At 56.8% G+C, this 27,710-nt stretch overlaps 9 protein-coding genes across 9 annotated transcripts; 4 read left to right on the top strand and 5 right to left on the bottom strand.

The window, feature by feature from the left end:
- Nucleotides 1-1,290: 1,290 nt before the first annotated feature.
- On the bottom strand, nt 1,291-2,045 carry D7B24_005350 (uncharacterized protein; the record flags this gene model as incomplete). Its single annotated transcript, XM_028639507.1, has 2 exons — nt 1,291-1,659; nt 1,731-2,045. 2 exons carry the CDS (start codon nt 2,043-2,045, stop codon nt 1,291-1,293), a joined length of 684 nt encoding a protein of 227 aa, XP_028496191.1.
- A 416-nt stretch (nt 2,046-2,461) lies between these two features.
- On the top strand, nt 2,462-3,081 carry NDUFAB1 (NADH dehydrogenase 1, alpha/beta subcomplex subunit 1 ndufab1/ACP; the record flags this gene model as incomplete). Its single annotated transcript, XM_028639506.1, has 3 exons — nt 2,462-2,692; nt 2,824-2,953; nt 3,035-3,081. The coding sequence occupies 3 exons, from the start codon at nt 2,462-2,464 to the stop codon at nt 3,079-3,081; spliced, it is 408 nt and encodes a 135-aa protein (XP_028496190.1).
- Nucleotides 3,082-3,971: 890 nt separating this feature from the next.
- D7B24_005348 (uncharacterized protein) lies at nt 3,972-5,863 on the bottom strand (the record flags this gene model as incomplete). Its single annotated transcript, XM_028639505.1, has 3 exons — nt 3,972-5,507; nt 5,566-5,684; nt 5,740-5,863. 3 exons carry the CDS (start codon nt 5,861-5,863, stop codon nt 3,972-3,974), a joined length of 1,779 nt encoding a protein of 592 aa, XP_028496189.1.
- Nucleotides 5,864-13,395: 7,532 nt separating this feature from the next.
- D7B24_005347 (uncharacterized protein) lies at nt 13,396-14,061 on the bottom strand (the record flags this gene model as incomplete). The annotated part of the gene is made up of 3 exons (XM_028639504.1): nt 13,396-13,689; nt 13,737-13,867; nt 13,923-14,061. 3 exons carry the CDS (start codon nt 14,059-14,061, stop codon nt 13,396-13,398), a joined length of 564 nt encoding a protein of 187 aa, XP_028496188.1.
- Nucleotides 14,062-15,614: 1,553 nt separating this feature from the next.
- Nucleotides 15,615-16,526, bottom strand: D7B24_005346 (uncharacterized protein; the record flags this gene model as incomplete). The annotated part of the gene is made up of 1 exon (XM_028639503.1): nt 15,615-16,526. The coding sequence occupies one exon, from the start codon at nt 16,524-16,526 to the stop codon at nt 15,615-15,617; it is 912 nt and encodes a 303-aa protein (XP_028496187.1).
- A 590-nt stretch (nt 16,527-17,116) lies between these two features.
- Nucleotides 17,117-17,987, top strand: D7B24_005345 (uncharacterized protein; the record flags this gene model as incomplete). Its single annotated transcript, XM_028639502.1, has 2 exons — nt 17,117-17,402; nt 17,458-17,987. 2 exons carry the CDS (start codon nt 17,117-17,119, stop codon nt 17,985-17,987), a joined length of 816 nt encoding a protein of 271 aa, XP_028496186.1.
- A 1,191-nt stretch (nt 17,988-19,178) lies between these two features.
- Nucleotides 19,179-23,528, top strand: D7B24_005344 (uncharacterized protein; the record flags this gene model as incomplete). The annotated part of the gene is made up of 1 exon (XM_028639501.1): nt 19,179-23,528. The coding sequence occupies one exon, from the start codon at nt 19,179-19,181 to the stop codon at nt 23,526-23,528; it is 4,350 nt and encodes a 1,449-aa protein (XP_028496185.1).
- A 720-nt stretch (nt 23,529-24,248) lies between these two features.
- Nucleotides 24,249-25,676, bottom strand: D7B24_005343 (uncharacterized protein; the record flags this gene model as incomplete). The annotated part of the gene is made up of 5 exons (XM_028639500.1): nt 24,249-25,059; nt 25,143-25,331; nt 25,381-25,388; nt 25,451-25,458; nt 25,508-25,676. 5 exons carry the CDS (start codon nt 25,674-25,676, stop codon nt 24,249-24,251), a joined length of 1,185 nt encoding a protein of 394 aa, XP_028496184.1.
- Nucleotides 25,677-26,565: 889 nt separating this feature from the next.
- On the top strand, nt 26,566-27,556 carry P4HA2 (Prolyl 4-hydroxylase, alpha polypeptide; the record flags this gene model as incomplete). Its single annotated transcript, XM_028639499.1, has 3 exons — nt 26,566-26,864; nt 26,918-27,358; nt 27,412-27,556. The coding sequence occupies 3 exons, from the start codon at nt 26,566-26,568 to the stop codon at nt 27,554-27,556; spliced, it is 885 nt and encodes a 294-aa protein (XP_028496183.1).
- Nucleotides 27,557-27,710: the final 154 nt, after the last annotated feature.

The following is a 27,710-nucleotide window of genomic DNA, read 5'->3' as shown; positions in this document are numbered from 1 at the left end:
ATATGATGACCGGCAAGACTGATACAAAAAAAGCTACCCGAACATCATCGCTGAAGGAGCCCGAGCCAACAATGAGCAGGTGACGACGATTAAGCTGGGCTTGAAGGTCTGAGCTTACAGACGCTGAAAGCGAGCAAGGCAACAGTCATCACAGAGGCCTGCTCCAAAAGCGCGATCATCCAGCTGCAGGGAAGGCGAGCAAGCCTTTGACTCACATCAGGCTGAACAGAACTCAAGGACATGATCCGAAGACAAGGACTACGAATGAACACCAGGCAGATTTTGACAGTATTCGTACTCAAAATGGATCTTGGGAGCCGACAAGGGATGCTTGACTGATACGGATATCCACAAGCTGAGGCGGATGCTCAGGCTGTAGAAGCTGGCATACTGGTCGGGGATGACAGAGCGATTTCTTCCATGCCCTGTTGACAGAGGCGGATCATGCGGCATCGAGCTCTGGCGTCTTGTGTCGCAGATGCGTGACGAAGTCGAGAAGGCCTCCAAACAGAGCCTGTGCAGGACCATGGAAATAGACAATACTGTAGCAGCCTCATGGCCAGAGCTCGTGGTCTGAAAGAGATCTATCCGACAAGCTGTGATGCTCCATAGATCAGCCTTTTGCGGGACATCCAGTTAACTTCTTGGTCCCGCTCCCCCATCTGGCACGAAGTGGAAGCCCATGAATAAAGGGAACTTTTGTTTTGCTTCCCTGCTTCTCAACACCCTCGCCATTCGGTCTTGCCGTATTTAGGGGCTTCCGATGCATCGAGCATATAAAACCTTGCTGCGGTTGCGCATAAGCCTTGGGCTATGAAAAAGAGGCTGCGAATCGAGTGGCAGCGTGATCGTTCCATCGGTCGTGGCCATCTCTGGTTGCATCGTAGTTCCAAGGGTTACTGACGTCGTGCTCCATGTCGTCGCAGAGTATAGCTAGTTGTAGCGTTCCAATCGTCTTTCGTCTCCTCCGACTCGTTGAGGTGCATATTGGCGGCAACTTCGTGCTCTTATAGATTCTTTACCACATGGCCATACACGGCATTTATCAAGCGCCATGGGCGAACTGCAACCAGTGTATTCTTCGCGCCGTCAGAAACAAAAAAAACAGATGATATGTACACACGCCTCGCTCTAGCTGTATACACGGCTCAGTTTCGTAGCCATCCTCAGCTCCACGTCAATCTCTTTCCGTGCCGGGCACATGCCGGCCTGTCTCTTTGCCTCCATCTCGTCCACCTACGACCCGAGTCTTCTCCCCACCGACACCACGCTCTCTGACAAGCACCATTTTTACCGGTAGGGCGAGTCGGCGCGGATAACGGCAGCCAGTTCGGGCTCCCACTTATCACCATTGCTCAGCAGCTTCTCCTTGTTGTACAGGAGCTCCTCGCGAGTCTCGGTGGCGTACTCGGCGTTGGGGCTCTCGACGATGGCGTCGACGGGGCACGACTCCTGGCAGAAGCCGCAGTAGATGCACTTTGTCATATCAATGTCATAGCGGGTCGTGCGGCGGGAGCCGTCGGCGCGCTCCTCGGCCTCGATGGTGATGGCCTGCGCCGGGCAAACGGCCTCGCAGAGCTTGCAGGCGATGCAGCGCTCCTCGCCCGAGGGGTATCGGCGGAGGGCGTGCTCACCGCGGAACCGGGGGGAGATGGGACCCTACTTTGGCGTTAGTCTCGACAATACTTTAGGATATAGTTCGGTTTGTCAATCGATGGCGCGCTGCGTACCTTCTCGAAAGGGTAGAAAATGGTGTAGGGCGGGCGGAAGAACTGCTCCATGAGCACGTACATGCCGCGGAACATCTCGGTCAGGAGGAAGTATCGTCCCATTCGGTCCAGAGTGCTCTCCTTCTCCTCGTTCCATCGCAGGTAAGGCGCCTGACGGAAGTTCTTGGGCGGCGGGCCCGAAGGGGTGGCGTAGCCGCGAACGGCAGCGGCCGCGAGAAGTCGGTTTGCGAGGGCCGGGTTGACCGCAGCCGAGCGAGCCAGTGCACGAGTCGATGTCGCGGCGAACATGGTCAATGGTCGAGCTGCCGGCGCCATTGTGTTGTATAGTCGGTAGGACGCCGGAGGAGGGGAAGTTCGAACGCCAATGGGAGGGGTTGAGGGTGGTGAAGTCGGGAGAGGGAGGCGAGCTTGTGGTGGTTGCTTGACGTGATGGATTGTTGGCTGGATTCTTTTGCGGGATTACAACTACCGGGGATTGATTGGCTGGCGGGGGCCGGTCGATTGGATCACGTGATAGCTTTGGGGAGCTGCTGCTCCGGCAATGGGTGGTGAGCTGCACGTGACTCGGGTGACCTCGACTGCCCGGGCGAAGAATTTATCATCATTCGAACAAGCTCCAAGGTCCAATCGCCCGTGTTGTCATCGCCATCCATCGCCTCCGCCCGATTTATCCGCCGTCCATCCATCCACGACCTCCTACCATTCCACATCTCGAGATATCCTGCCTCAAAATGTTCCGCACCGCCATCCTTCGCTCCGCCAGCGCCGCTGCGCGCGTCGCCCGCCCTGCCGCCATGCGCGCCCCCGTCCTCCGCCAGACCGTCACTCCCCGACTCGCCGCGGCGTGGAAGCCCATGGGCATCAGGATGTACTCGGCCGGTGGTGCCCTGGCCAAGGAGGAGGTTGTCACGAGGATCAGCACCCTGCTCGCCGGATTCGACAAGGTCAACGACCCGAAGAACGTGGGTACCCCCTGAATCCGAAGAACGTCGAGGCCGCGCAAGTGAGAGAAGAAGAATGCATTGGGATACGAATGCCGCCAGGTCGATGTGGGAGAGGAGACAGTATCGTCGACGGAGGCTAATCTCAACAGATCAACGCGACGGCGCACTTCGCCAACGACCTCGGCCTCGACAGCCTGGACACCGTCGAGGTTGTCATGGCCATCGAGGAGGAGTTCAGCATTGAGATCCCGGACAAGGACGCCGATGGCATCCACTCGGGTACGTTCCATCTTCGGCGCTGCATTGGCCTCGCGCCGTGCAGTTTGACACAGGAGCGCTTCAGCTAATAAATCCCCGCAGTTGAGAAGGCCGTGGAATACATCCTCAGCCAGCCCGATGCCCAGTAAATGCTCAACCTGTTGCTAGCACCTGAAAGACCAGAGTTTGACGAGAAGAGGACGACGAGCGGATGTATAATACCTGCCTGCCTACGGAATCGGGATGATGGACCACGCCACTCGCAGTAGTCAGGTGTACTGCCTCGGCAACTCGTGCAGCCCGAATATCGGAGCACGGAGGCCGAGAGCATGGAGATGGCGTTCACGAAGGCAGCTGGCACGTGAGACGTCGTGGTAAGCTGGCCTTGGAGGGTAGCGAGCCTTGTATAGTGTATAGACTTTTACCGCCTGCTTGAGCCTCGTACTGTGAGGTATTATGACGTGTGAATGTGCCACGCCGTGATGATCAAGATCTTTACGGCTCACACCAGTTCACGGATATCTACAAACGTCAAGCTTGGTTGTTATTTTACCTTCTGATTGAAGAGGAGAGATTAGTTTGTGAGGACATGAAGCACACGAACAACCCTAAAGCTTGCATAACAGAATCTTGTCTTGGATCTCGTATTTAACATGATGCTCGCCCCGCATGAACTATCCAAAAGCCACCTTGACCGAAAGTACTGTATATTACGCAACCGTGCCAAAATCTCAATCAAAACGCCAACATACTCCATATCACCCAAGATTGCAGCCGCCGCCTGTCTTGTCCAAATCCGATTCCTTGCTTTCCCATCTTTTTGAAGACCATGTCGTGTATTTTTCCGTAACCCGTTATCTGGAGGGTCTGCCGATGCCTTGGGGAGTTGAAACCAAAAAGTGATGTCGTCTCAAATCGTGGCAAAAGATTGTTGCTGGGCTGATTGCGGAACAGGAAGGGGAGACTTTGCTGACCGCCCGATGCTGTGGAAGAACGCCGGAAATGAGATGCCCTCTCCGCTATGCTGATATCCCACCTCTTACCGTCCGCCCACAGTCTCCACTGTGACAGATGGCTCGCGCGACTCTTTTGCGAGGCTTGAACCCGGAGCGACAGTCTTGGCGGACAAGACACCGGCGTAGCTCCAGCCGCTGCCGCCGCCTCCCATGCCGAGTCCTGCTGAGATGCGCTTCCTCTGCCGGGCTGCCTGCTGCTCGTCGCTGTCCTCCTCCATGTTGAAGACGAAAGCTGGATCCTCTTCGTCGATCGGGGTTGTGAAACGTCCGGATGATCCGATGGAACCACTGGAGATGTGACGTTCAATGGCCGAACCACGCTCCTTGCCAATCGCACCCGCGCCGTTGCTGACGGTTCTTCCAGCAGCCATCATGGGGTGGAGGCGAGGGCTACCGTTTCCATCGTCAGCGAGGCGCGTTCGCGAAAGCTGCTGGGTGAGAGCAGAAGTCGTGTCGCTGCCGGAGCGGCTGCCTGGAGTGTGGCGCCCTGCTCCATTGAGACCGTTGCTCATCTCGTTGGAGAGGACCGAATTGCGCAATGGGCTACCAACGTGGCCAAAAGCCGAGGCCTTGCTGAAGCTACGACTCTCCAACTCCTCCTCCTTCTGGCGCTGGAACAAAGGACCCCAACGGCTGGGACTTGCACCCGCGAGGGGGCTGCCAAACTTGGTTGCATTCTCGCTGCCGGGTTCGCTGTCAATTGCGCGAATGGATCCGCGTCGGGCCTTCTCCGCAGGTGTTAGGAGTTCTTGGAGATTATGGGGGACGTAATCCTCCTCAAGGAAGGCAAACTCAGCATCCCAATCGCGATCCACAGCCGCCTTGGGAAGGCTGGCACTCAACATCTTGGGCTTCGCGAAGCGGCTCGAGTGCATAGTCCGGCGTCCAAAGTACTCCTCGCCGACGGGGTGGCTGGGCGGGCTGCTGCCGAGGCCTGCATTGGAAGCTGAAAGATATTCATTGCTGCCAAACGCAGAGGTGTGCAAGCTCTTGAGAGTCTCCGAAGTTCGGTCGTCCTTGGCATTGCTGAGAGACGGAGTCGGCGACTCGAGGCCAAATTTGGAGGGAACGGAGGAAGGCCACGGCGCGGCAGGGTAGCGCGCAGCGTTGGAGATGCCCTGTGAGTCGAAAGAGGCAGGGAGAGGAGCATCGAGTACAGAGAGACCGTTGACGTTGACCGGCGAAAGACCAAGGCCCAACCTGGAGGCATCTTCGTCGCGCGGTGAGCCATATTGTGAGCCGGGGTGTGAAGAGGAGTAGGTGGTATCGATGGTTGGTAGGCCGTTGTCGAGGCTGGGCTGACGGCCGAGGTGGTGCTGTCTATCGTCGCCGTACGGGTATGCAGACGTGTAGGCGGGCACGCCGTCGCGATAGAGACCCGAAGTCAAGGCGCTGGTGGTGGAGGGGTGGTATGGGGTTGAGGTCGGAGGGTTGCCTCGGGCGCCACCGAGGGCTATCGGAGCTGTGCCGATCGTAACTCCATTCTTCCCGTAGTTGATGCGGCGCCCGTCGGGTAGGATGTGAATATTGGCGCACTTGGGACCGAACTTGCAATTGCCCTTTCACACTCAAGTCAGTGTACAGCGACGGAGTTGGTGGGGTCTACCTCGAACAGACCTTGGCGAAATATTTGCAAATGGTCTCAGCCGAAGCACCCAAGTCATGGCTGAAAGGGCACGCGCTGCCAGCCTGGCAAGCGCCCTGGCGGAAGAACTTGCATGGAACGTGAGAAGTGTCTGTGTCTGGGTAAGCGGTGCGTCGTGGCGGGTCAATTGCAGGCAAGTCACATACTAGGAGGACTGCGAGGACCCCCCTCAAAGCGCGGGGCGGCGGAGGGCATGTTGGGCGGGTGGCCGTTTTGCGGCGTGATGTTGAGACTGCCGGAGCGCACGTGGCGATGCTCGGTAGAGGGCATGCTGGCGAAGAAGAGACGCGAAGCGTGATGGCACGAGGGCAATCTGCAGTGATGGGAGTCGTAAAAGATGGTGGTTTACCACAGAGGGGCCGAGAACGGGTTGCAGACAGTGACTAGAGGAGGGGCCCGGTCACGTCAGGTCGAATCTGGCGTAGTCGTCCGGGTGGTTGACTCAGCAGCCCAGCGAGGGGCAGCGCAATGGCGCGATAGGAGGGGAAGGCGGTGATAAAGGCGGCGGAAGAGGAGGGGCTGGTTTTCGTTTCAATTGTGCGGCGTAATCTATTGACTCGGCTCGCAGTGTGTGATGGGTTGTCGAAGGGCTGAGCTGATGGCATGCAATAGTGCGAGAACCAAGGCCAGCAGCAGATGAAGGTTGTTGCCGGCAAGACTGGATAAGACCCGAGTTCGACGATGGAGGGGGTGGTGCTGGACAGGCCAAGGGAACGACAGATTGGGGAAGAGGGGGGGTCAAGTCAAGCTCCTGATTGAGCCGAAGGTTGGAGGTCAAGAGTCGCAGTGTTGACTTGGACGGGGGTTGGCGATCTGGCGGTCTGGCGAATCAAGCGAGGGATGGCTCTTTCGCAGGGGTCCGGCGGGCGATGATGTGCGCTGGTATGCGCTGGGAAGCCTGGATTCTGCGTCTGAGATGCTCGTCGCAGCACTCGCTCACTGCCTTCTGTCAAAGGGCGGCGGGTGTGGAACTGGTGGTGGGTAATGTCGGGCATGTGCCAGGGTCTGGGAGCCAGGTGAGGGGTGCCGCCGCAGCGCGAGACTGTGAATGGTGGCGATTGGTGATGGATAGCGTAGTAGGCGGAGGGATGGCCTGGCTCAAGCTGATGAGGTATGTCGAGGTTGAATACCGACGCCGATGGCACCGTCAAGGGGAGTCGAGGCGGCCGAGAGCAGAGGAAGGATACCGAGGACACTGGCAGCAGGAATACTGATTGCCAGAGCAGAAGAACCACGAGGGGAAGAATGCCAACAGAAGAACGGCGTGTGGGGACCCAGTGTGGAGGTGGAGGTTGTACAGGTACATGCGCAGACGCAGGCGCACGCACAGGTGCAGGTTGTGCAGGCCCAGGTAGTGACACAGGCGGCGATAAGATAATCGCGTACTTTCGTGCCCATGTCACTCGTAACCGGATTTCTGTGGACGAGTACCTAAACGATAAGGAAGGCTGGCCAACTGGTGGATCGGTTGAGCAGGGATGATGATGATGATGATGATGGCGATGGTGATGGCGATGGGTGCGTAGGAGGGCAGGCGGAACGAGAGGATGGATTATCAGATCAAGAAACACGATACCGGGAAGGAAGAAGCAGAGAGGAGACGGTGGTATAGGCTTCGAGACGGGCGGCCAGCTCTTAAAGGGGCGACGTGAAGGCCTCCGCAGTCGACTGGGCCTTTCCCCCTCGGTGAGGTACACAAGACCAGAGAGCAGGCAAGGCTCAGACCAGCACTCGTCAAGCGCAATGTAGATACGACAGGCAGTCAGTCAGTTTACCTTGTCTAAACCGTGATGTCTTGGTGGTTGGTTGGCCGCTGGGCATGACCTCCAACACTCGATTCACGAATCAGCGACTCTGGGTTGAGCAAAGCTACATTCCCTTGCTGCCATGCCTGCGATGCCTCGCCATGCTGTCTGTCCCGTCCTGTCTTGCCTCGCCTCTTTTGTCTCTGTCTACATCCCCTTTTCTCTCTTCCTTTCTCTTCCTGTGTCCCCCCCCCCCCTCTCGTTGTCGCCCACCTGGTTAACTGCTTCCATACACACCAGAGGCATTGCTCCCGTACAAGGATCCTGTCGCCTCCCCACCCCCTGCCTTACACAACGAGGCAACCTTGCCTGCTCGAGCCTCGCCCCCCTCCTGAGACATCACACCAATGCGGTGTGGGTGTGTGTCCATCCGTCCCTCCTCTCCACCTTCGCTGTGTGCATCACCCACGCCGTGACCCTGCCTCTCGATGCCCCATGCCACAGCCTCCCGTGGCCTCCCATAGCCCATAAGCTAGGTAATCACGCGGCCAGCCCAATGATGCAGCCGTGCATGGAGTGTATGACTGCGTGAGTAATAGAGTCGAGGCGTGATTTATGAGCGTCAGCCTGTCCCGCGGTGAGCTCATAGGGAGGGAGGTACCCATGTCCGTTTGACTGGGGCATTCTTCAGTGTTACGTGAGGGTTCGTGATGAGGCCTGCGTGCCGAGCAGCATGACTAGAGGAGGAGAGGAGGGGCGAGCGCAGAGAGAAAAGAGGTGACACAAGATCAAGCATGGCTCAAGCGAATGGCTTGGCTCCGACGATTGCATCGGTGCTAAGTGTGAGCATGGATGAGGTGATAGTTCACTTCATAGCAGGCCTCCCGAGCTGGACCAAGGTCAGCATGACATCCACTGATGGATCACGTCAAGTGATGGAAGGTGGAGAGCAGAGCGCGGCAGCACGGCAGTGGCAGTTCCCGTTCAGGCCTGAACAATCCAGAAACAGCGACTTGCTCAGGGCTCCCGTCCCCTGTAGCGCACCCGATTCGAGACCCGTCCCGAACCCCGGAGCGTTCCTTTCCAGCGGATTCCTGGCCGTCGCAGCCAATTGTCATCACGCTCTCCGCCCCACCCCGGGTCTCGAGCACCAGCACCAGGCAGTAGGGTGGTCCTTGTCTCGCAACCGCCAAACCTACTCAACCTCCATTCCAGCATCTTCAGCTCCCATCTCTATTGTCCACTCCTCACCGCATCGTCAACTCCAACATCATTCGCTTCTAGCGGCGCCCTAGCCACCATGCTCCTCAGCAGTGTCTGACTATTATCGTCAGCCGCGGACGGCACGGCATGGGAAGCGAGATGTCTTGGTCCATTGCCACGCTTCCTCGATCTGCCTCTCTCTCTCTCTCTTCCCCTCACCCTGCCGACACGGCGGGCCATCAACAGATCGCACACATTCCACCGGCGGCAGCCATCTAGGACCTCTGGAGCACTGCGACATGCAGATTGACACAATGATCCGGCAGGTCACACACACGCAGCTCACGCAGCTCCCATGTTCCTCCGTTTGTCTCGAACACCTGCAGGTAGCACCCCCACACGATCCACGTCTCTTTCAACCTCGTCATCCAGTCGGACGCGATCAACGAGCCAAGAGAGCACTTGTCGAAACGCACGAGATCTCTGCGACGCGTCTCTCCTCTCGTATCCATGATCTAGTAGCCTTCCGCTACCAAGCGAACCCTCTTCCTTTGCTTCGTCCGCTTTGGGACACATTCACAGCCTTCGGATGCGATCAGCCGATGCATCGTGCCTGTTGAGGGGGGTCGGTCACAGCCTGGTCGGTCACAGCCTGACCTTAAAAAGAAGATAAAAAGAAAATTGAGGCTTGTCGATAACTCTTTGCGCGACTTGAGTGCTCACTTCCTTCTCAGAACATTCATTCCGTTTGGCCATGACGGATCCGAGCCTGTCGTGCCATCATTGCGTCGGCTGTCACCTTACACAGAGATGTCTGGGTCGTCGTCCGATGCTGCAGGTGGCTGCCTTGGTCGCACATCCGTAGTCGCCTCGCCGTATTCATCCTCGTTCTCGTTGTTATGGCATAGTTTCGCTACCCGCCCCCCCTTGTCACGAGCTACTACACTGCGGCCACTTCTTGGTCGGGTTCTTTCCGCGGGAGCTGCGCCTGCGATCCTTTCGCGGTGCTCGTCATGAAACACACACCAAGGAACAGAGGCGAAATCCACCACATGAATCGCCAACACAACAGCATACTGGAGATGCATTTCGTGGGGGGGGGGGGGGGGGTGGTGTGCGAAGGTAAGTAGATGGAAAGAAAGAGGCTGCAGACCACTGCGAGCGGGACCCGATCTGGCTGCAGCAAGAAGTGGGTAAATGCAGGCAGATGCCATGCAATGCCATGCCATGCCCTGTCCTGCGCCTCGCGCGACTACTCGAAATGGAAACCAAACAACAACCCCATCTGACAAGTCCTAGAAAGTCCTTCAGCCGGCTGCTTCGATATCTTGCCTACTTGAGGCCCGTATGAATCATGATGGCCGTTTGACGCCGCACCGAGCACGCCGCCCCGCGACCCACCTGTCACATGGCCTTGTAGCTTGTTCTATTTCGACCCCTCACCTGGCGCGGCCTGTTTACGTCGGCTTGCCAAGATAACGATGGCTGCAACATTCCCGCGTTGCCGCCTCTCCCGTCGATGGACTTCGTGAAAGCAAGAGGGGCTGGGATGGGGAGCCTACGAGAAGCTAGGCCTCTCATAAGGCGGCCCACGATCGAACAAGTACACCAGGCTGGGGAGGGGGGCTTCGCTACCTAACCGTGACAAGCATGCAGGAGTCAGAAACAGGGTCCTGTCCGCCAACGTCGATGATCGCAAGATGCCGCTCATCTTTTGGGCAACATGTCAACGACGATTTGCCTCAGCCACCATAAGCAATACAAGGAACATCCCTGGTACTCCGCATCGTCTTACGAACGCTCGCCACACTGGTGGTCAACCTGCTAAGTCACAAACCATCATTGCCTGCCGCTCGAGCTAACGACGTTGCCTTGGGAGCTAGTCCATCGCTCTTCAACTCGTGCCATGGCGGCATACCACTACCCCCAGCATGCGGTCTACTGGCGCAAACCGGGTTGATGACCGACCCAGTGGTCTGTCTATTGGTCTTCGGGTCGAGAAACGCGCTATCTGATCTTACCCTGTCACTCTGTCCGTCCAGTCTCCTTTCCTGATATCTGATGCCTTACTATGCTCCGACGTCCAAGTGCGACCAGGGCTAGATGTCTCGAACAAATCATGCCTGACCCTCGACACACCACCAACCTGACCCCTACACACACACACACACACACACACACACACACACACGCACACCACCATCACCACCACCACCATCAACTCGAAAGCCCCTAAATCCCCACACTCCTAGTCCATCCCGGCGACCCTCCTTCAGCTCGCTGCCCCAAAATTGCTTCTCGTCTCCATTTCAGTATGAAGGTCGACCTCTTTTTCCCTTCGTCTCTTCGTGTCACCGCATGACTGCTCGTTCCATTTTGGTGGGCTCTAGCGATTTTGCTGAGATCGCCTCTCTGCGCTATGGGACGCACACATACCTCCGCCTCGCCAAAGGCGTGCGCCACCGCCAGCCACAAGTTTAAGGCGTCTGGAGTAGTATTCGTAATCATTCCGATACTCTTTTTTCTTTGGCAATACGCCATCTCCACGACTGTAAATATTTCTGCACGTCACCCGTTGAGGCAGCGCCCAGACTGTGACCTGGAGGGACAAGCCAGTATCTCGCATTTTCTGCCACCAATGATCACTATTCCGGCTTCCGGTCATCGTCCAGGGTGCTCACTGTATATGATACTTGCACTAGGTACTCCAAAAGCGTGCTCTCAGAGGGGGCTGCTGTGCAGCTGGCCCCGTTCACTGTCGCCGAACGGGGAAATCGGGTTGCATTTCCAACGCTTCATTGGAGAGACATTCCATCTGCACACCATCTCCTGCAAGATGCCCCATTCCGGGCCCTAGGAGGACATACTCTGGCGATCTCATGACTCCACCCATCCCTCTTCAAGCGCCCGCCACATCCCCCGTCCAAGCACCATTAACGTGAAGGTAGCATCCGGTCGGTAGTTTCGGGTCATGAGCATCGAACGCGAGTTTCCTGACTTTCTTGACTTGATATTTGAAGGGTGCTTGCGTCGGCAGTGGCGGTGGGGTAGCATCGCAGCAATCAAGTGAGACGAGACCTTCGTCTGTCTATCTAGCCGTCTGTCTATCTAGCTTCGGAGGCTGAGAAACTACGATCTTCACGGCACTTGGGCGTTCATCATCCCAGACGGTGTCGTGTGTTCCAGCCCCCTGTGACGCCCCTTTTCTCGCCACAAGCACACTCGTGAGTCGATTTCCACTGTCAGGGGCTTTGCACCACATCATCATGACGGAAACTTCAAGACACTGCGGCACGAGAAACAAGCTTACAAGCCATGTCATGAAGGGGGCATGTACTCTTCTCCACCGCCCGAGGGCCGTCACGACGCGTCCGTCCACCGCGTCAGGCCACTCCCTAGTCCCCATAGCTTCGGACGGCAGCCTCCCATAGTCCAGCCATTCACACGACGGCACTGGCTCCGAATCCACACGCGATGCACAGTCGCACAGACTTTCCAAAGGCACAGACTGCTCCAAGTGGTCAGCAGGGTGACCCCCCCTTTCCCTTCATGTGACCTCGTGAAGACTGGGCTCGCCTGCTGCAAAGCTGCCGCATGGTGTGTGGGTTGTCTCACGCGGAAGCGAGGAGGCCAGCCCTTCGTATGAACAAGTCAACAATAAGCAGGGTCATGGTCTCGTTTCTGCTCTAGGAACCGGTTTCCTGGTCCTCTCTTCTCGACAATAGTTTTCCTCGAGAATGGGAGGGGGGTGCGAAACGCGCCTTCCGGACGATTCTGTGTTTCGCGATTTTGGGGGGTGAGAGGGGTTGTGAGGTGAGGACATGTCCGCGGAGTTTACTAACACTCATCCGCTCGGGACCGACGGGTGATCAGCTGAGCGTGATGTTTTCCTCTGGGCGGATCGGGTGTCTCTTGTCCAGAGCCCGGCGATGGCGGTGATGATTCTGTCTATGTCCTTGTCAAACAGTCTGAGTCTGAACACAGATTCTTCGTGTCGTTACCTTTTGGCGTTGTCATCTCTACGGTGTTGGGTTATGGGGTACTTGTCAGAGAGACCCTATAAATCGTCAGGGTCACCAGGGGAGGAGCTCGAACTGGAATGATAGAGCGGCCTAAAATTGTTATGCTAAAATACATGATGTTACACAGACGCTTCGCGTGATGTCGGGTGATGGATTCCATGGAGTGCATTCTACTCGTCGTTGCTCCCTGTGTTAGCCCCTGGTATCAAGGACTGTACCCGGCCGCAAATCAGAAATACGTGCACAGTCATGACGGATTGACAAGTTAAGTCACAACTTCGAGCGAACACTTGATATATTGAACCACAAGCCTTTCACGTTTTCAAGTCTGCTGTGGGAATGAGGGGTTCGACTTGCTGTAAGGAATTGAAAAAGTCATGACACAAGACCTCCCGGACGGAAGCGGCGTCTGAGTTACGTCGAGTCATACTGGAACACTGGTTTCCCATGTTCAAGAAATTTGATCTTCGATCTATCTTGTTACTTTCTTCTAGCACCAATGTATGCTGATATTTGAACTGGTGGTGAATCGGACGATGTGCTAGATAGTGCATACCCCTAAGTCAAGTGCTCTTCTTTTCTGCATCATCCGCTTCTTCACGAACGTGGTTTCCTTTTTTTCCAAACAGTGTTTGATCCAGCATTTCAACAAGTCTACATAATGTCTAGCGGGGCTGAGCCTGCCAGGACATCCCATTTTGGACAATGCACGATGGTACGCGGTCACAAATCTGTGTGGCCCCGTACAGGCGCGGGTGATAAAATCCACTTGACTAATACGTATTGTCATGATATGCTTTTGAACAGATAGTTCTCCGTCTACATAGCCCTTTTACGAGCACGCCGGCAGGGCTCCCGCGCTTGTCGCCGTGCGATGCAGCGCGACCTCCGCAGCCCTGCGCCGGGTCAGTCCGGGCAGCACCTGTCCGCCACCCCTGTTCCACTTGGGCAACTCCTCGGCCGCGACAGTGTTGGGGTTGCCGCCGGCATTGAGGCGCTGGATTAGAGTGCTCGTTTTGGTAGCGCCGCAACCGACGTTGAAGGCCCAGGAGACGAGGGCTCCGTACTGATTGGCATTCAGAACGACGGAGGAAGCTGTCTGGAGAGTGATGCAATTTTGGAAGCCCTGTCATGTTAGGTTGAATGTTAGGTTAGAATAAGAAGGGAGCTTACTGCAATGTCGTCGCGGAGGAGTTGCTCGCCATTTGCGCGGGACAGCGGGATGGGGTATCGGACATCCGAGCAACTCGAGTCGGCACACAAGTGGCCGTATCCGACGGTCGGGAGACCGACTGGGTCAATATCTGCGGCAGTCAGTTCCTGGCCTTTTAGACGGAGGCTCGTAGGCTTATCACGTACAAATGTTAGGGTACCATCCCTCGAACTCGGTGATGAGGCTGATTGTGGCGGCGTTCACATTCGGCCCAGTGCACTGAGACTGGACTTGGCTGACGCCGAGAAGAGCGAGGACGGCGATTGTCAAGTTGAATCTGGGCATTGTGAATTTGAGGTATTTTGCTGATTTCCGATGGGTGATGTCTACATTTAATCTAATCAATGAGGAAGACGCATCTTTTATATCTGAGATCAGTGTCGCCGTCGGCCTCCTCCGACGTCATCCGTACTCCCCGAGGCTCCGGCCAAATGATCGTCAACGCAGCACGCCTAAATACTCCTTTTCTAGTCGCTTCGTCCTCTCAAATTCCTTGACTCGTGTGTTTTTGAGCCCCTGATTGTACGCATCGTGGCACTGCGGAATGAGTCCGCCTCGCCGATCAGCGGCTGAGGTGCAGGATCGGCGGCGCGGACCGCTCGGCACTCAAGCCACGACGGCGAATCGTTTGGCCACGGTCGACCGGCTTTTGGTGAGCTTTACTCGTCGTGGAAGGTCAAGGGTCTTGTTTAGGAAGCTCAATAAGAACTCGCCTCAAGCCACGCCTTTCCTGTGTCGCAATCTGACAAGACATCAAGTGAGAGCGCTGTTCGTTTCCCTTTGTGCTCGGTGCCACCAAGCCACGAGTGTCGAGTTCAGCCTGTTGCAATTGCCTCGGTGCCACAGCAACTATCACTTCAAGAAGAGGAGGCTTGTGACGGCCCGCACGAAAAGTTTGGCACAAGTCTGATGATCAATTGCCTTCATTTGCAACAAATGCGAAATCTTCCCCCAGTATTTCTGAAGACGATCTTCACCTCGCCGTCGAGACCATTGAGCGCGCCAATGAAGTTGCTTTTCGCATCAAACTTCCAAACCTGCTACTGCGATCCAGTTATCATGTTGTATCCGGTCACAGGTTTTGCACCCATGTGCCAAAATTAGTTCGCGTTGAGGGGGTGCTCCCGTGCTGGCTCAGTCCTGCCTCGCCGAGGTCTTTCCAGTGGTGGCTGAAGCAATTCGGAGACATCACAAATATGCAAACGGCGTCATTGTCTGCGTCGCCCTGGAGCATTGCCAGATGTAGGTCGGACCTCAAAGTGAATCTTTCGGTTACTGTTCCCATCAACCGTTCAGTTGGCTAGGGCAAATGACAGATAGACCCAGCAGCTCGTTCCCACCTCTTGGTTTTGTGGCAAGCTTCATTCTCCCGATGGACGTATCAATATCAGCTGAGCTCTATAAGCTGGAATCACGAAGGCAACACTTTTGTGGACAACGATTCTAAATTGTATTAAGCCTCATAAATTCATCTCATTGCCGGCTTCGTCGTGATAACCCAACATTCCGAGCAAGCTCCAACAAGGGGGAGAATTTTGTGGCAGTAAGTGCTTGGGCTTTGGTAGAGAAGGATGAAGTGAACTTCACAGTTCAAAAGTTGATCAGGTTTGCTCCAGCTGTGTATGGTTCGAGTTCACTGACTGTTAACGTTGCGGGATGCCATCCGAGCTCGATAGCTAGTACAGCCCTCCTTACTGGTTCAACATGTCGGGGGTAGTATGATATGTGCCCAAATGTACGAATATAGCACACGTATAGGCAATCTTTCATTGGCACCGGATCGCCATGACCTCAAAAAAATTCAATGGAAATTCATAGATCTCTCAGCACCCTATGCATTAACCGCTCAACACCGAGGCGATGACTTCGTCCAGATTCTCGTCCGCAAAGCCAAGTAGCTTCATAGCAAAGTCATCTCTCTGCGTCCAGTCCGCGTCGAGCGTTCCAATCGCAAAAACCAAATCCTCCGCAGCAGCCACATTACCACCGTCCGCCTTGGCCTTCTTCTCCTTGATGAAGGCCTCCGACTCAAGATCGTTGACGGTCCACTTGGCGTCCGTGGCCTTTTCCAGCGACGCAACCAGCTCATTCTGGTCAATGCAAAAGCTCTGGATGAACAGCGTCCTATTTTTGATGTCCTCGCGCGGATGCATCTTGAGAATCCGCACGACAGCCTCGCCAACCCTCGTCAAGGTCGTTGTCGAGGCACGATGGCTCCCGCCGTCAAATATATCAGCCGTGCGCCGCTTCAGGTCCGTGTGGAAGAAGCCCTCCGTGATCCCCCACTCGAAAAAGTGCCCGCAGACGATACCCGCCCAGGTGAAGCCGGGATGCTCATCTGCCAGCTCCTGTGCGCGCACCCGCACAGCAAGCTTATGCCGATAGAGGGGGACCAGCTCCCTCGCGCGCGCATTGTCAGCGTCAATGCTGCCAAAGTCGGCGGGGATGAAGAGCTTGACGCCTGCTGCGGCGGCCGCCTCGACAAGGCGAATGTGTGCGTCGGGGCTTTTCAGAGGGAAGGCGGCGATGACGGCGTCCTGGCCGGTGAGCGCCGCCTTCAACGAGGCGAAGGTGAGTTCCTTGTCGACATGTACGACGCGGACTTGGGAGGTGGGGTAGGGCGGAGAGGAGGAGGAGCCGTTGCGGATGACGGCTGTCAGGCTGAAAGCGGCCGAGTCGACAAGCTTAGCGAGGAGAACGGAGCCGAGGGTGCCGTTGGCGCCGACGAGAGCGACATTCTCGATGGCCATTGTCAGGTCCGGCGGCAGGTTGAGCTTGGTGAGTTCTGAGAAGTGGCTGCGAAGCGGCGGCGAAGCAGGGCGAGGGGGTCGTGGTGGCGTGCTCGGGAGGCGACGGCTTGGCCTTGAAAATCGATCAAGATGGAGGTATCGAAGAGCGCATGTATCGTGAAGGTTAATCCTGTCCAATGTGCTCCTCAGGGATCGAATTAGCTCGAGCAGAAAAAGCAGAAACCAAGGCACCAGAGCGAAAACCAGGGTGCGGGCACAAAAGCTGCATGTGTTAAAGGCGTCATAGGGATCACACTGGACCGATTGAAGGCGATCGACGGGCGCCTTGGGGGCGACTGTGGGTGTGGTCGTCTGGCCGTGCGGCCAATCAATCGTGCCACTGTCATCCGGCAGACGCTCGCGATGACTGCCCCGAAGCATCACCGGGTGGGGCCGCCGAGTTTGGGGGGGCCGACGTCACATCCGGCCGTCGCCTCCTCAACTGTGGCTGTGCCATGAATGATAAGAGCGGCATGCCTTGGTGACTTGGCGAAGGGAAGAGTGGGAGAGAGAGGGAGAGACAAATCCCAACATCGAAGATCAGATTGAACATGACTTGTCAGCGTATCGTCTTGATCACCGGCGCCAACTCTGGCGTTGGGTACGAGGCCATCAAAGCCCTCATTGGCTCTGAGCAGCAGTATCATGTCCTCCTGGGCTCACGGTCCGCCGACGCGGGAGAAACAGCAAAAGAGCAGCTCCAGGCAGAAGTGCCATCGTCGGAAAGCACCATTGAGATCTTACAACTCGACATCGACAGCGACCATTCCATACAGGCGGCGTATGAGCGTATTGAGGGATCACATGGTCGTATAGATGTCCTTGTCAACAACGATGGTACGTTCGGTGTGACTAAAGGGCTTCAGCCAGGTGCCGCGACTGATGACAGCAGGACACGCGTTGGACTTTGTAGCAGGCACCAACATGACTGTCCGTGAGGCGTTCAACAAAATGTTCGACACCAACGTATCAGGCACTCATGTCTTGACGGAAACCATGGCGCCACTTCTGTTGAGGTCATCGGATCCTCGCCTCGTCTTCCTGACGAGCAAGCTGTCGACGTTTGAAACCATGGCCCAGGGCCCAGAGCCGTGGCCGGTGCCGCCCGCAGGATGGCCCAAGACGACACGGGCACCGTCGGGACCTGAGACGCTAGGGCCTGTCGGCTACCGCACGAGTAAGACAGCTGTCAACATGCTCATGCTGTCATGGCATCACATCCTCTCGGAGGATAAAGTCAAGGTTTGGGGTGTCATGCCAGGCTTCCTGATCACGGGGCTTGGTGCAGATGCCGAGTCGATGAAGAAGCATGGCGCAGTCGGTCCAGATGTTGGCGGAGAGCTCATTCGAGCCGTCGTCGAGGGCGAGCGGGATGGTGATGCCGGCAAGATCGTGGCGCCGGAGGGCGTTCAGACGTGGTGAGCCTAGAGAACGTAACATGACGGTACTACTGCGACCAGATTGGCGGATAGGAGATGTGGCGGCTAATGAAAGGTTGACTCGAAGGTGATGTGTCGAAAACGACGCGTCTTTCCGGATGTTCATTTTCGGAAGCGCCGTTTTGGCCTCTCTTTCGGTCAGTTGACCATGGTCGCAGCCTTATTGTATCCAGTTGTCGAACTTGTTAAGCAGGGAATGGCGGCAAGTCATTCGTTCTGACTTATTCCAGGCATCTTTTAGGCAGCCAAGTGTATGGCCTTGTAGGTTTTCTCGCGATACCAATAGAGTAGGAATATTCCGAGTTCCCTTTCTAGGTCAGTCCATCGCTGGTGAGGTTGTCGATGTGAGTGATGAAAGCCTGGCAGTCAGTCAGTCAGTCAGTCGACCAAGGGCGTTGGCCCTGAAACATCAGCGCGCATCCCACTAAAATTCCGCTGCGCAGAAGGCGCTCGGCCATGGACATCACAGCCCCCACAGCTCTCGAGGCACGGCGCTGAGGCACAGCGCTCAAGGCACAACGGACGGCTCAGGAGTTTACGTCAGCACTGTATCTCGTCTTGCTCTTCCCCCAGATGCCATGGCGTGTGTGTCACCACGCTTGACCGAATTAACTCGTGCGGCAACCGCGGTTCAACTTCCTCTCCGATGCATCGTCTCCAACACCAACAGCAACATCAACAAGGTCGCCATCACAAGGCTGCCAGGTCTACTGAACATGGATTCGTCATGTATGCCGCGACGATGGGCAAGAAACACCCCTTGACGGACGGCCCCTCCCTGGTTTCCCCAGTTCCCCCAGGCTCCAGTCATTGGCATAGCCCGTGCCTCCACTCTGGACGCGACAGAGCCCAGTGGTCGGATCTGCAGGATCCCGTCACCGCCTCTACTCTCCAATGATGAGCCGCCGTACCATACCACAAGGCGTAGGGCTGGCTCTCCTGAGGACTGCCCAACCGCCGAGTTGCTCCATGAGGCGCAAGCACTTGTTCAGTTTACTTCTTCGTTACGAACCCTTGGCTACCCGTTTCAGCTCGCTGCCCTCTCGTGTTCCCTTCGCCACGGAGCCTCACTCGAGGCACCGACAGAACAGAGCCGCAAAGGACTGACCTTAAAGCAGTCGACCAGCTGCCGACGATCCTCCATGCCCCTCTTTCTGCCCCTCATCCAACCGCCATGACCGAAAAGCCCGACATGAAGGATTTGCGGCGGACTGACAGTGGCATGCAGCGTCAGTTCGCCGCCATTATTCACGATGCCCAGAAAAAGTATGCCGAGTCGTCCGATCAGGACCTCTCTGATTACATGAACCCGCCGATGACCTCCGTCGAGGACATGCTCGCCGTCATCGCCCGCCAGAACAAGCAGTTCGAGGCTTTCCGCGCCAAGAGGCAGCGCATCTTCTCCGCCATGTCTGCAGCCCTGATGCCCATCGAGGTCGTCGGTGAGAGTCTGGCTGGTGCTGCCTCCGAGGTGTTTGCGCCTAGCCAGAACATTTTTGCCGCTGTCATGTACCTCGTCAACGCCGCCAAGGACGTGTCGGCCTGCTACGACTCCATTATTGAGCTGTTCGAGAAGATGCAAGATTTCACATCCCGTCTGAGATTCTACGTTTCTCAGCACTTGTCTCCCGAGCTACGTGACAAGCTCGTCACCATCCTCGTCACAGTCTTTGAGATCTTCGTCTTGGCTGCCGCCGAGGTGCGACGCGGTCGCCTCAAGGCCTACTTCAAGCGTCTTTTTGGACATGAGAGCCCAGTACCCGAGGCACTCAAGCGCTTGGCTGTCTTGACCGAGGCGGAGGGCCGCCTCGTCGGTGCCGAGACAATGGCTGGTGTGAAACAGTCACTCTCGAACCAAGAGCGTCTCCTCGAGATGATGACCAGGGTTGATGTCAACGTGCAGACGCTGCGCACCGAAACCAGAGAACAGGCTCTCAACTCCAACCGCGACAAGCTCCGAGACATCCTGCAGCCAAGTGTCTTCCCGCAAGACACGTATGAAGCGCTCGATCGCACGCGCACTCCGGGTACCTGCGAATGGATTCTGCAAGATCCCGCTTTTGATGCGTGGTTGTCCGGGCAGTGTCGCTTTCTCTTCTGCTGCGGCAACCCAGGCACCGGCAAGAGTCACCTTACAGCACGCTTGGTCCGCTGGGGGCTCCGCATGATGGAGGAACAGGAGACAAGTCATATGCTGGGCTACTTCTTCTTTCGGCAGACTGACCCAGAGACACGGTCCATGATTCAAGCTCTCAGAGACATCGCGTATCAGGTCAGCGAGGTCGACGTTTTCTACGGAAAGCAGCTCTTGCGTATCCTGTCTAGCAGTGACGACATCAAGACCGTCTCCAGTGCATTCCGACGCTTGCTTGTTGAGCCTTGCATTCCCGACCGGTGGCAGCGCAACATCTACATCCTTCTTGACGGTGTAGACGAAGCGGATCAAGTCCAGCTGCGTGAGTTCATCTCGCTTTTGGATGGGCTCAACAAGCAGTCTCCGGGTGGCACCAGGGTCCAAGTGGCTCTCTTTGGACGCAACGCTATGTCCGAGACGGTTCTGCCACCTCTCCAGAATGACTCGACCAATGGCCAGCAGCTTCGAATCCTGCATGTCACCGCCGACCGTAACGGACAGGATGTCATTTCATACATCACAGCAGGTGTCAACGAAGCGCGCATTCTACGCGGAACCCCTATTTCGTTTAGAGAAGAGATTGTATCGGTCATGACGAAACAGGTTGATGGAAGCGGTCAGTTCATATTGGCGAAATTTATGCTGGCCGAACTCGGACGTGAGCGTCACGCGCGGGGTATTCTCGAGAAACTGCAGTCCTACCCCCAGGAAATCAACGGCATGCTTCGACAATCTGTTTTGAGGTTCTCAGAAACAATTACTCAGGCTGAAGCAGACGATCTCAACGAAGTCTTGCGCTGGGTGGCATGTGCGGAGATGACGTTGACCCTGGAGCAGGTCGAGGTCATCCTTGCTCTCAAATTCGGCGACCCCCCTCTACGCCTGGAGGAGTCTCTCCGGACACAGCTCGCGGCCTTCTTTACCTTGGAGCGGGAGGACGGAATGTCGACGGCCGAACTTGTCGAACAACACCAGCAAGAGATGCAAGCAATAGGAACTTCGGACACACCATTACGACGCAGCCCGAACTCCCAAGGCCCGGATGCCATTGAGTTTCGGTCCAACAAGCACACCACGTCCGTGTCGTTCTTCCACGCGTCCATTAGCGACTTTTTTCGCGATGACTGTTCGACAGATCTGCGCCTGTCAAGCGACCACCCCTCGATTGGCTTTGAATTCGCTGCGGCAAAACTTCATGTTCTTCTGACCTGCCTGCGCATATTTACAGAACCAAACTATCCAGCGTTCGGCGCCCAGGGCTTGTCACTGCAGAAGTACGCGGCCTGGTACTGGCAAGAGCACCTCGAACACCTCGACAGAGACAGCTTGTCTCCTGAAGACAAGGCTCAGATTGGCAAACTTCTCCATATCATGTTGACTGAGCGACCTGTCATCCTGGCCTGGACAAATTTGTTCGAGGAAGCCCTCGACATCTGGACCGACGAAAATATTGAGGTTGTCAGGACCTGGCTGTCAGATCCAGATGTCATCAGTGGGCTCGCGCCTGACGCCGTGGCCTGGGCTGTGGAAGCTGTCAAGACGCCTTCTGGACCTCTGATCCCAATGGGCAGCGTCTTTGCTGATGCCTGGCTCAAAGAAGACTTTGGCATGTACATGCCCACGCTGTTTTGCTTCGGTGTAGTGCAATGTCTGGCGTTGATGAGTCGCGGTCACAAGTGGTCCGACTCAGATACACATTGGGAGGACATGTCGGTCGAGTCTCGCGTTCAGATAGCGGCCAAGTGGGCAAGTCTGCCAAAGGGGGCCCACTGGTACCGAAGAATCGGCAGTACTCTGCTTAATCTGGGCAATTACGGAAAGGCGCTGCTCAATTTCAGTCGCGCGATGGAGCTTGATCGCAACATTCAGGAGACGGCTGGCCGCATGGGCATCTGTTATTATCGGGCCGGCGACTACCACAAGGCCCTTCGCTTTCATCTCATGGCCATTACAGTCGACGAGAGGACGATCAAAGACAAGAACGCAACGCCTGACATGGTGGCTGGCGCGCGATGGCGGCTCTACAAGGCCTTGAAGGAAGCATCAAACTGCTACCGACAAATGGGTCGCGTCGAGAGCGCGCTCACCTATTGTCGCGAGGCCATCAAGCAAGCGTACGACGCAAGACCTTTCGAGCCCGAGGCTGCATTGATGCGAGTTCTCGCCGAGAATAACCGCATCCCGGAAATCATGAAGCTTCTCAAGGAACTCGACGAGCGCTACACGGAAGAAGGGCATTCCCGGCTGGTATGGTTTATGCTCGACCAGATCGGCTATGATTCGACGCGGGATTGGATCCCTGAGGCTGCGGCCCGGACGAACAACACGGCGACAATCGCACGGAGATATCAAGCGGCCATTGCCTTGGCCCAGGACGCCCAAAACTCGCGGTCCGAATTCTACCTTCGCAATGCTCTAGGCCAGGTATACCGTGCCGCTGGTGACTATGATAGGGCCATTGCCATTCAGGAGGAGATCTGTCAGGAGTGGAAGCCACGGGGCAGCATTGCAGTGCGTGTGGAGTACGCCAACTCGTTCAAGAACCTCGCTTGTCTGTACTATCTCAAGGCGCTCCAGAACGATGGTACGCTGCGCACCGTGGCGGTGGACCCCTGGATCGTCAAGCTCGAGGAGCTCCAGGCCCAGCAAAGCAAGCACCAGAACCGCAACGTTCCGCTCCACATGGCAGGCTTTGACGTCAACGAGGCGTCCATCTTCCTTGTGCTCTTCTACCGTTTCCGCGACCGGCCCGACGAGGCGCGCGAGCTCGCGGCATCGCTTGTGGCGGATCATCTCGACATTCTCGAAGATGACGAGCCCCAAAATGACGAGATTGGCATCCGCAACCTGCAGCGAACCCTCATCGCAGCGGGCGATCTGGGCAACGCACGAGCGCTGTGGCAGTCGACGCGTACGCCTGTCAATCCCGCTACTGCGTCAAGCAACCTCATGACCGAGCGACGCGTCAGCTCGCCGCGACTAGGCGTCTCACCAAAGCGAGGGCGGGCCAGCGAGCTCAGCCTGGGCAAGGTCTTTTCCCCTACGGGCAACTTTACGCCGGGCCTCTCCTGCGACTACTGCCTGCGAAGGTTCGACAGCAAGGAGGAGTACGTTGTGTGCGTGTACTGCATCGACACGCTCTTCTGCCTCCCGTGTTTAGAGAACGTCATCAAACAACGAAGCTTCTCGCCGGGGCACACCTCGGCATGCGGCCCGAACCACAGTTTCATGAATGTGCCGCCGCTACTGAAGGAGCTGCAGCCAGGCGAGATCATGGTTGATGGACAGCTGCAGAGGTTTTCGGACTGGAAAAAGGCGCTGCGTCAGACTTTCCGATCGGCGCGGGCAAGGAGGAGCGAGGGAAGTCCCCGGGGACTTGGGATTCTATGATGCCAGGCTTCCTAGATTAGGTATGCATAGCAGCGGTGTTGGAGACGTCGACTTTCGGAGCATGAATGTACGATACATTACCTACCTATCTTACCTTACCTTGCCTTATGTAGGTACCTACCTAAGACAAGGCGCTTAAGACAAGGCGCCTAAGACAAGGTGCCTACCTTGCCTAGGTCTGTCTGATCCTCGACCCTCATGCCTTCTTGTGCATGGCTCCAGACTGGCCTGTCAACCTGGGGAAGTACCTGCCGGGACAGCCAGCTCCTTCTCCAACGCACCTGTCCTCTTCGGCAGGCGCGATAGCAGGAAGGGCAGGTACGCCCCCCTCGGCCTCCTTCCCTCAACAGAAGGACCCCTTCACCAGCACTTCCCAGCTCTCTGCCCTTCTTCAGAACCCGCGAGGCCCATGGCTTCCCAACAAAGGGCGGGTGGTCTAGTGGTATGACGCCCAGACACTGGAGACCCTACCAGCAGTCTTTGTCAGGGGCCAAAAAAAAAAAAAGAACGAATAAAAAAATAACCAGCAGTCGCAGTCCAGGGTCGGTGTCTTCGGGAGACCCAGGTTCGAATCCTGGCCCGCCCAAATCTTTTTCCCCTCCTTAACGCCTCATTTCTCCATGAAGTCGAGGTGTGCGAGTACGAATGAGTGCGAGAAATGGCTCAATTGTACGAACTGTTTGTCTTGACAGTAAAAGTATGATCAGGGGAGTATACAAATCACAGCTCATCATGCTCCTTGTCCTTGTCCTCCAGCACAACGCCCTCGTCTTCAGGTACCTCGGGCACCTCGGACACCTCAGGCACGGCCTTGACAGCCTCCTCAGCAGCGCCCACTTGCGGCGCTGGCGGATTCAGCTGCAAAACATCAGCAATGAACCGCCCCACGACGCCGGCATTGATCTCGGCCTTGTTGAACAGCGACATGGTCTTGGTGGCGGGGTTCTGCAGCGCCAGGGACGGAAAGTCCCACGGCAGCCCGACGCGGTTGACAACCTCGGGAAATACAAAGGGATCGACGGCCACGAGCGTGACGCGGCCCGCATGCTCCTTGGCCACGGGCAACATGTCGTCGGCGAAGCGGGCGCGGGCCTCCGGGTCGGCGTCAAAGTAGTAGAGCACGGGGTCGGTGCCCTCGGTGAACCCCCAGGCGTTGAGTCGCGTGAGCTGCTTGACGAGCCTCTCGCCGCAGCCGACGACGAAGCGCCGCAGCGAGCCGACGTCCTGGAAGAAGTGGTCGAGCTCGGCCTCGCGGCCGTCGCGGTGGTTGAAGCAGCGCAGCACGCTGGGCGCGTCCTCGCCGAGCTCGTCGGCCGAGCCGTCGGTGGCGCGGCTGGCAATGGCAAAGGTGTAGCGGTCGTGGAACTCTTCGGCGAGGTCGTGAAAGCGCTTGTAGAGGCCGCGCCCGGCGTCCTGGCCGCGCAGGTGGAGGATGAAGACGACGTCGTCCGAGTCTTTGAAGGACGTCAGGTTGGCGGCCTCGAGGCCAACCACGACGGGGCGCATGATGCGTTGCATGTAGGGCAGGATACTGCAGCACAGGGTGGTTCAAAGGTTAGGCCGGGCTTAGGCTTCGAGAATTGGTCACTCAACGAAGGGGGGGTGAGAACGCACGAGGAGGCTTTGCGAGGCCCGCGGTAACGGGCGTAGAGGCTGCCGCTGCGGTAGAAGCGCAGAGCTGGGTACGCCCTCACGTCGTGCTCGAGGCAGAGTTCGGGCTCGGCGGCGCAGTCGACCGAGAGGACGTTGGGTTCTTTCTCCTTGATGGCGGGCCATTCCCACTCGAGGGCCTCGCTGTCAAAGCTGCGTGTGTCAGTCACAGCCCTCGCATGGTATGACTGAGGTCACTCACTTGGTAGGCTGCCAATCGCGCCTTCGTCAGTAACCTTTGTCAACAAAATCAGACCAGAGGATCAACGTACAGTTGTGACTGTATCTCAGTCAGCGTGGGCACTTGACGTCAAAATGGGTACACTCACAAGCTACAAGACTATATGGGTTCTCCTTGATGGCCTTCCTGAATTGAGCTTCGTTGACGTGCTCGAAAGCGCTCCATTTTGTCGTCTCCTGGCTCGGCGCCGCGTCACTAGAGGCTGCGACAGAGGCGATGGCGAGACTGAGCCAGCCGAGCTTCAGGATGCGTGTCATGGCCACGATCCAATGGTTCCGATGTCTTTGCTTCAAGAAATGGCGACCGTCGTCGTGGTATACTCCTTTGTCGTTCTCGGCCGAGGATGGTCGTGTTGCGACAGAGGAAGCAAAGAGGAGAAAGCCCGTCACCCTCACATGTGTCCTTTTTTCCTTTTCAAGAGCCAAACGCCGTGCGCGAGAGAGCTCCCAACTATTGTAACCGTAATATGGCAACAAACACCCCACAAGAGCTTTCCCCTCCGCCTCGGCACCCCCAACTCCGACTACAGTACTAAAGCGGCTTCTCGGGGGTGCAGATCCGCGGGTAGGTGCGCCGCAAGGGCGTCTCGAATGTCTTCAGCCTTTTTGGGGGTCTTGGCAGGCCACCTCAACCAGATCGAACCGCAGCGTCAGTGAGACCTGTCAAGGAGGTAGGGGGATGTCTGAAGATGAGAGAAAATTGTCCGGGTTGGGGACAACGCGTCACTTTAGCCCCGACCCCTGCTGGACCCCATTCATGCGACCCCTGGCCCGTTTCCCCGCAGAGGTGGTTCAGGGGCCGATGTGACTTGGGCTTGGGCTCCGATTAGCCCAGGGATTCTCCATCTCGCTGGGCCAGACCATGGTGCGGAGGAGACTTCCGAATGGCCTCTTCCGGATGAGCGCGGATGATTGCTTGTTTGGGGGTGGGCAACAAAAATTGGAGAAAACTAAGCGGACAAGGCAGCCAAGTGGCCTGATGCCATCTTCTTTTGAGGTCAACATCCCTTGCGAGGCGTGCTCGTTATTCTCACCGATTGCTGTCGACAAACTGAAAAGTGAAAGCGATTCTGAAGTCAATCACATTCAATTCAGAATCAAGGCTCGACTGTCATCAAAGCTTGAGCACGTGGGTAGATTCTTCGATATGCGCTCCTCAGTCGTCGGGGCGCTCTTCGCTCTTGCTGGCACCGCTCTCAGCCACAGCGATGAGACTCCTGAACAGGCCGAGGCTGTGACGGTTGTCGTCGCCGACGATGCTGCGCAGGCCAACATTGCGGACGCGGTCAGCGAAGAAGCCGTCGAAGCTCAAGAGGAGGATCCTCTTGCCGACTACGTATGCGACACCTCAAACTATGAAATTTCAATCTTTTCTCAGAGCCCGCTCGTCATTTACATCACCAACTTTGTCACGCCCTTTGAGCGACAGCACCTTCAGAGAATCACGTAAGTTTTGCTGCTGCATGTTCGCCGGGGAACAGCCCTCTCACAACTTCCAGCAATGGCACATTCGCTCGCTCCAACGTCGCTGGCGCCGAGGGCGACGTCGTCTCCACCCACCGAACCTCGTCCTCGACAACCGTCGGCGTGGACCCCGTCACGAGCTGCATCTCCGAGCGCGCCCGACGCTTCCAGAGCTTCGACCTCCCGCCGAATCACCAGGAGCCCATCCAGCTCGTTCGCTACGCCGTCGGCGAGCAGTACCACTTCCACCACGACTGGTTCCCCGCGGAGAACACGAAGGAGAACGGCCACGCATCGGTCGAGCGCGGCGGGAACCGCGTCAGCAGCTTCTTCGCGTACGTTTCCGTCAGCGAGGACATTGCCGGCGGAGGCACCAAGTTCCCGAAGCTGGCGGCGCCCGAGGGTGACGGCTGGTGTGGCGTTGTCGAGTGCGACCAGGCGAGGGAGGAGGGTGTGACATTCAGGCCGATTGAGGGGTGAGTTCGATCTAGACATGCTTGGCCGATGGACGAGAACTGACAGTTCACAGTAATGCCGTCTTCTGGACCAACCTGGTCAAGGGTGAGGATGGCGAGATGGTTGGTGACGACCGAGTTTTGCACGCCGGCCTGCCGATTGAGAAGGGCTCGAAGCTCGGTATGAACCTCTGGACGAAGATTGACAATTTTGCGTGAATAGGAAGGTTGGGTTTTCCTTGCTGGGGGGGATCGTTCAGATGTACGAATGTCGGATAATGGCAGCACTGTGTTTAGCTTCATGTGCGCAAGGATCATGGCACTGTGCTGTCTTCTCAGGTAGCATACTGCTAGACACTCACCAATTGATGTC

This window comes from Verticillium nonalfalfae (assembly GCF_003724135.2).
Source record: "Verticillium nonalfalfae strain VnAa140/NRRL 66861 chromosome Unknown scaffold_32, whole genome shotgun sequence".
Classification (NCBI taxonomy): Eukaryota; Fungi; Ascomycota; class Sordariomycetes; order Glomerellales; family Plectosphaerellaceae; genus Verticillium; species Verticillium nonalfalfae.
Note: the sequence above shows the minus strand (reverse complement) of the source record. Positions and strands in the feature narration are given on the sequence as shown.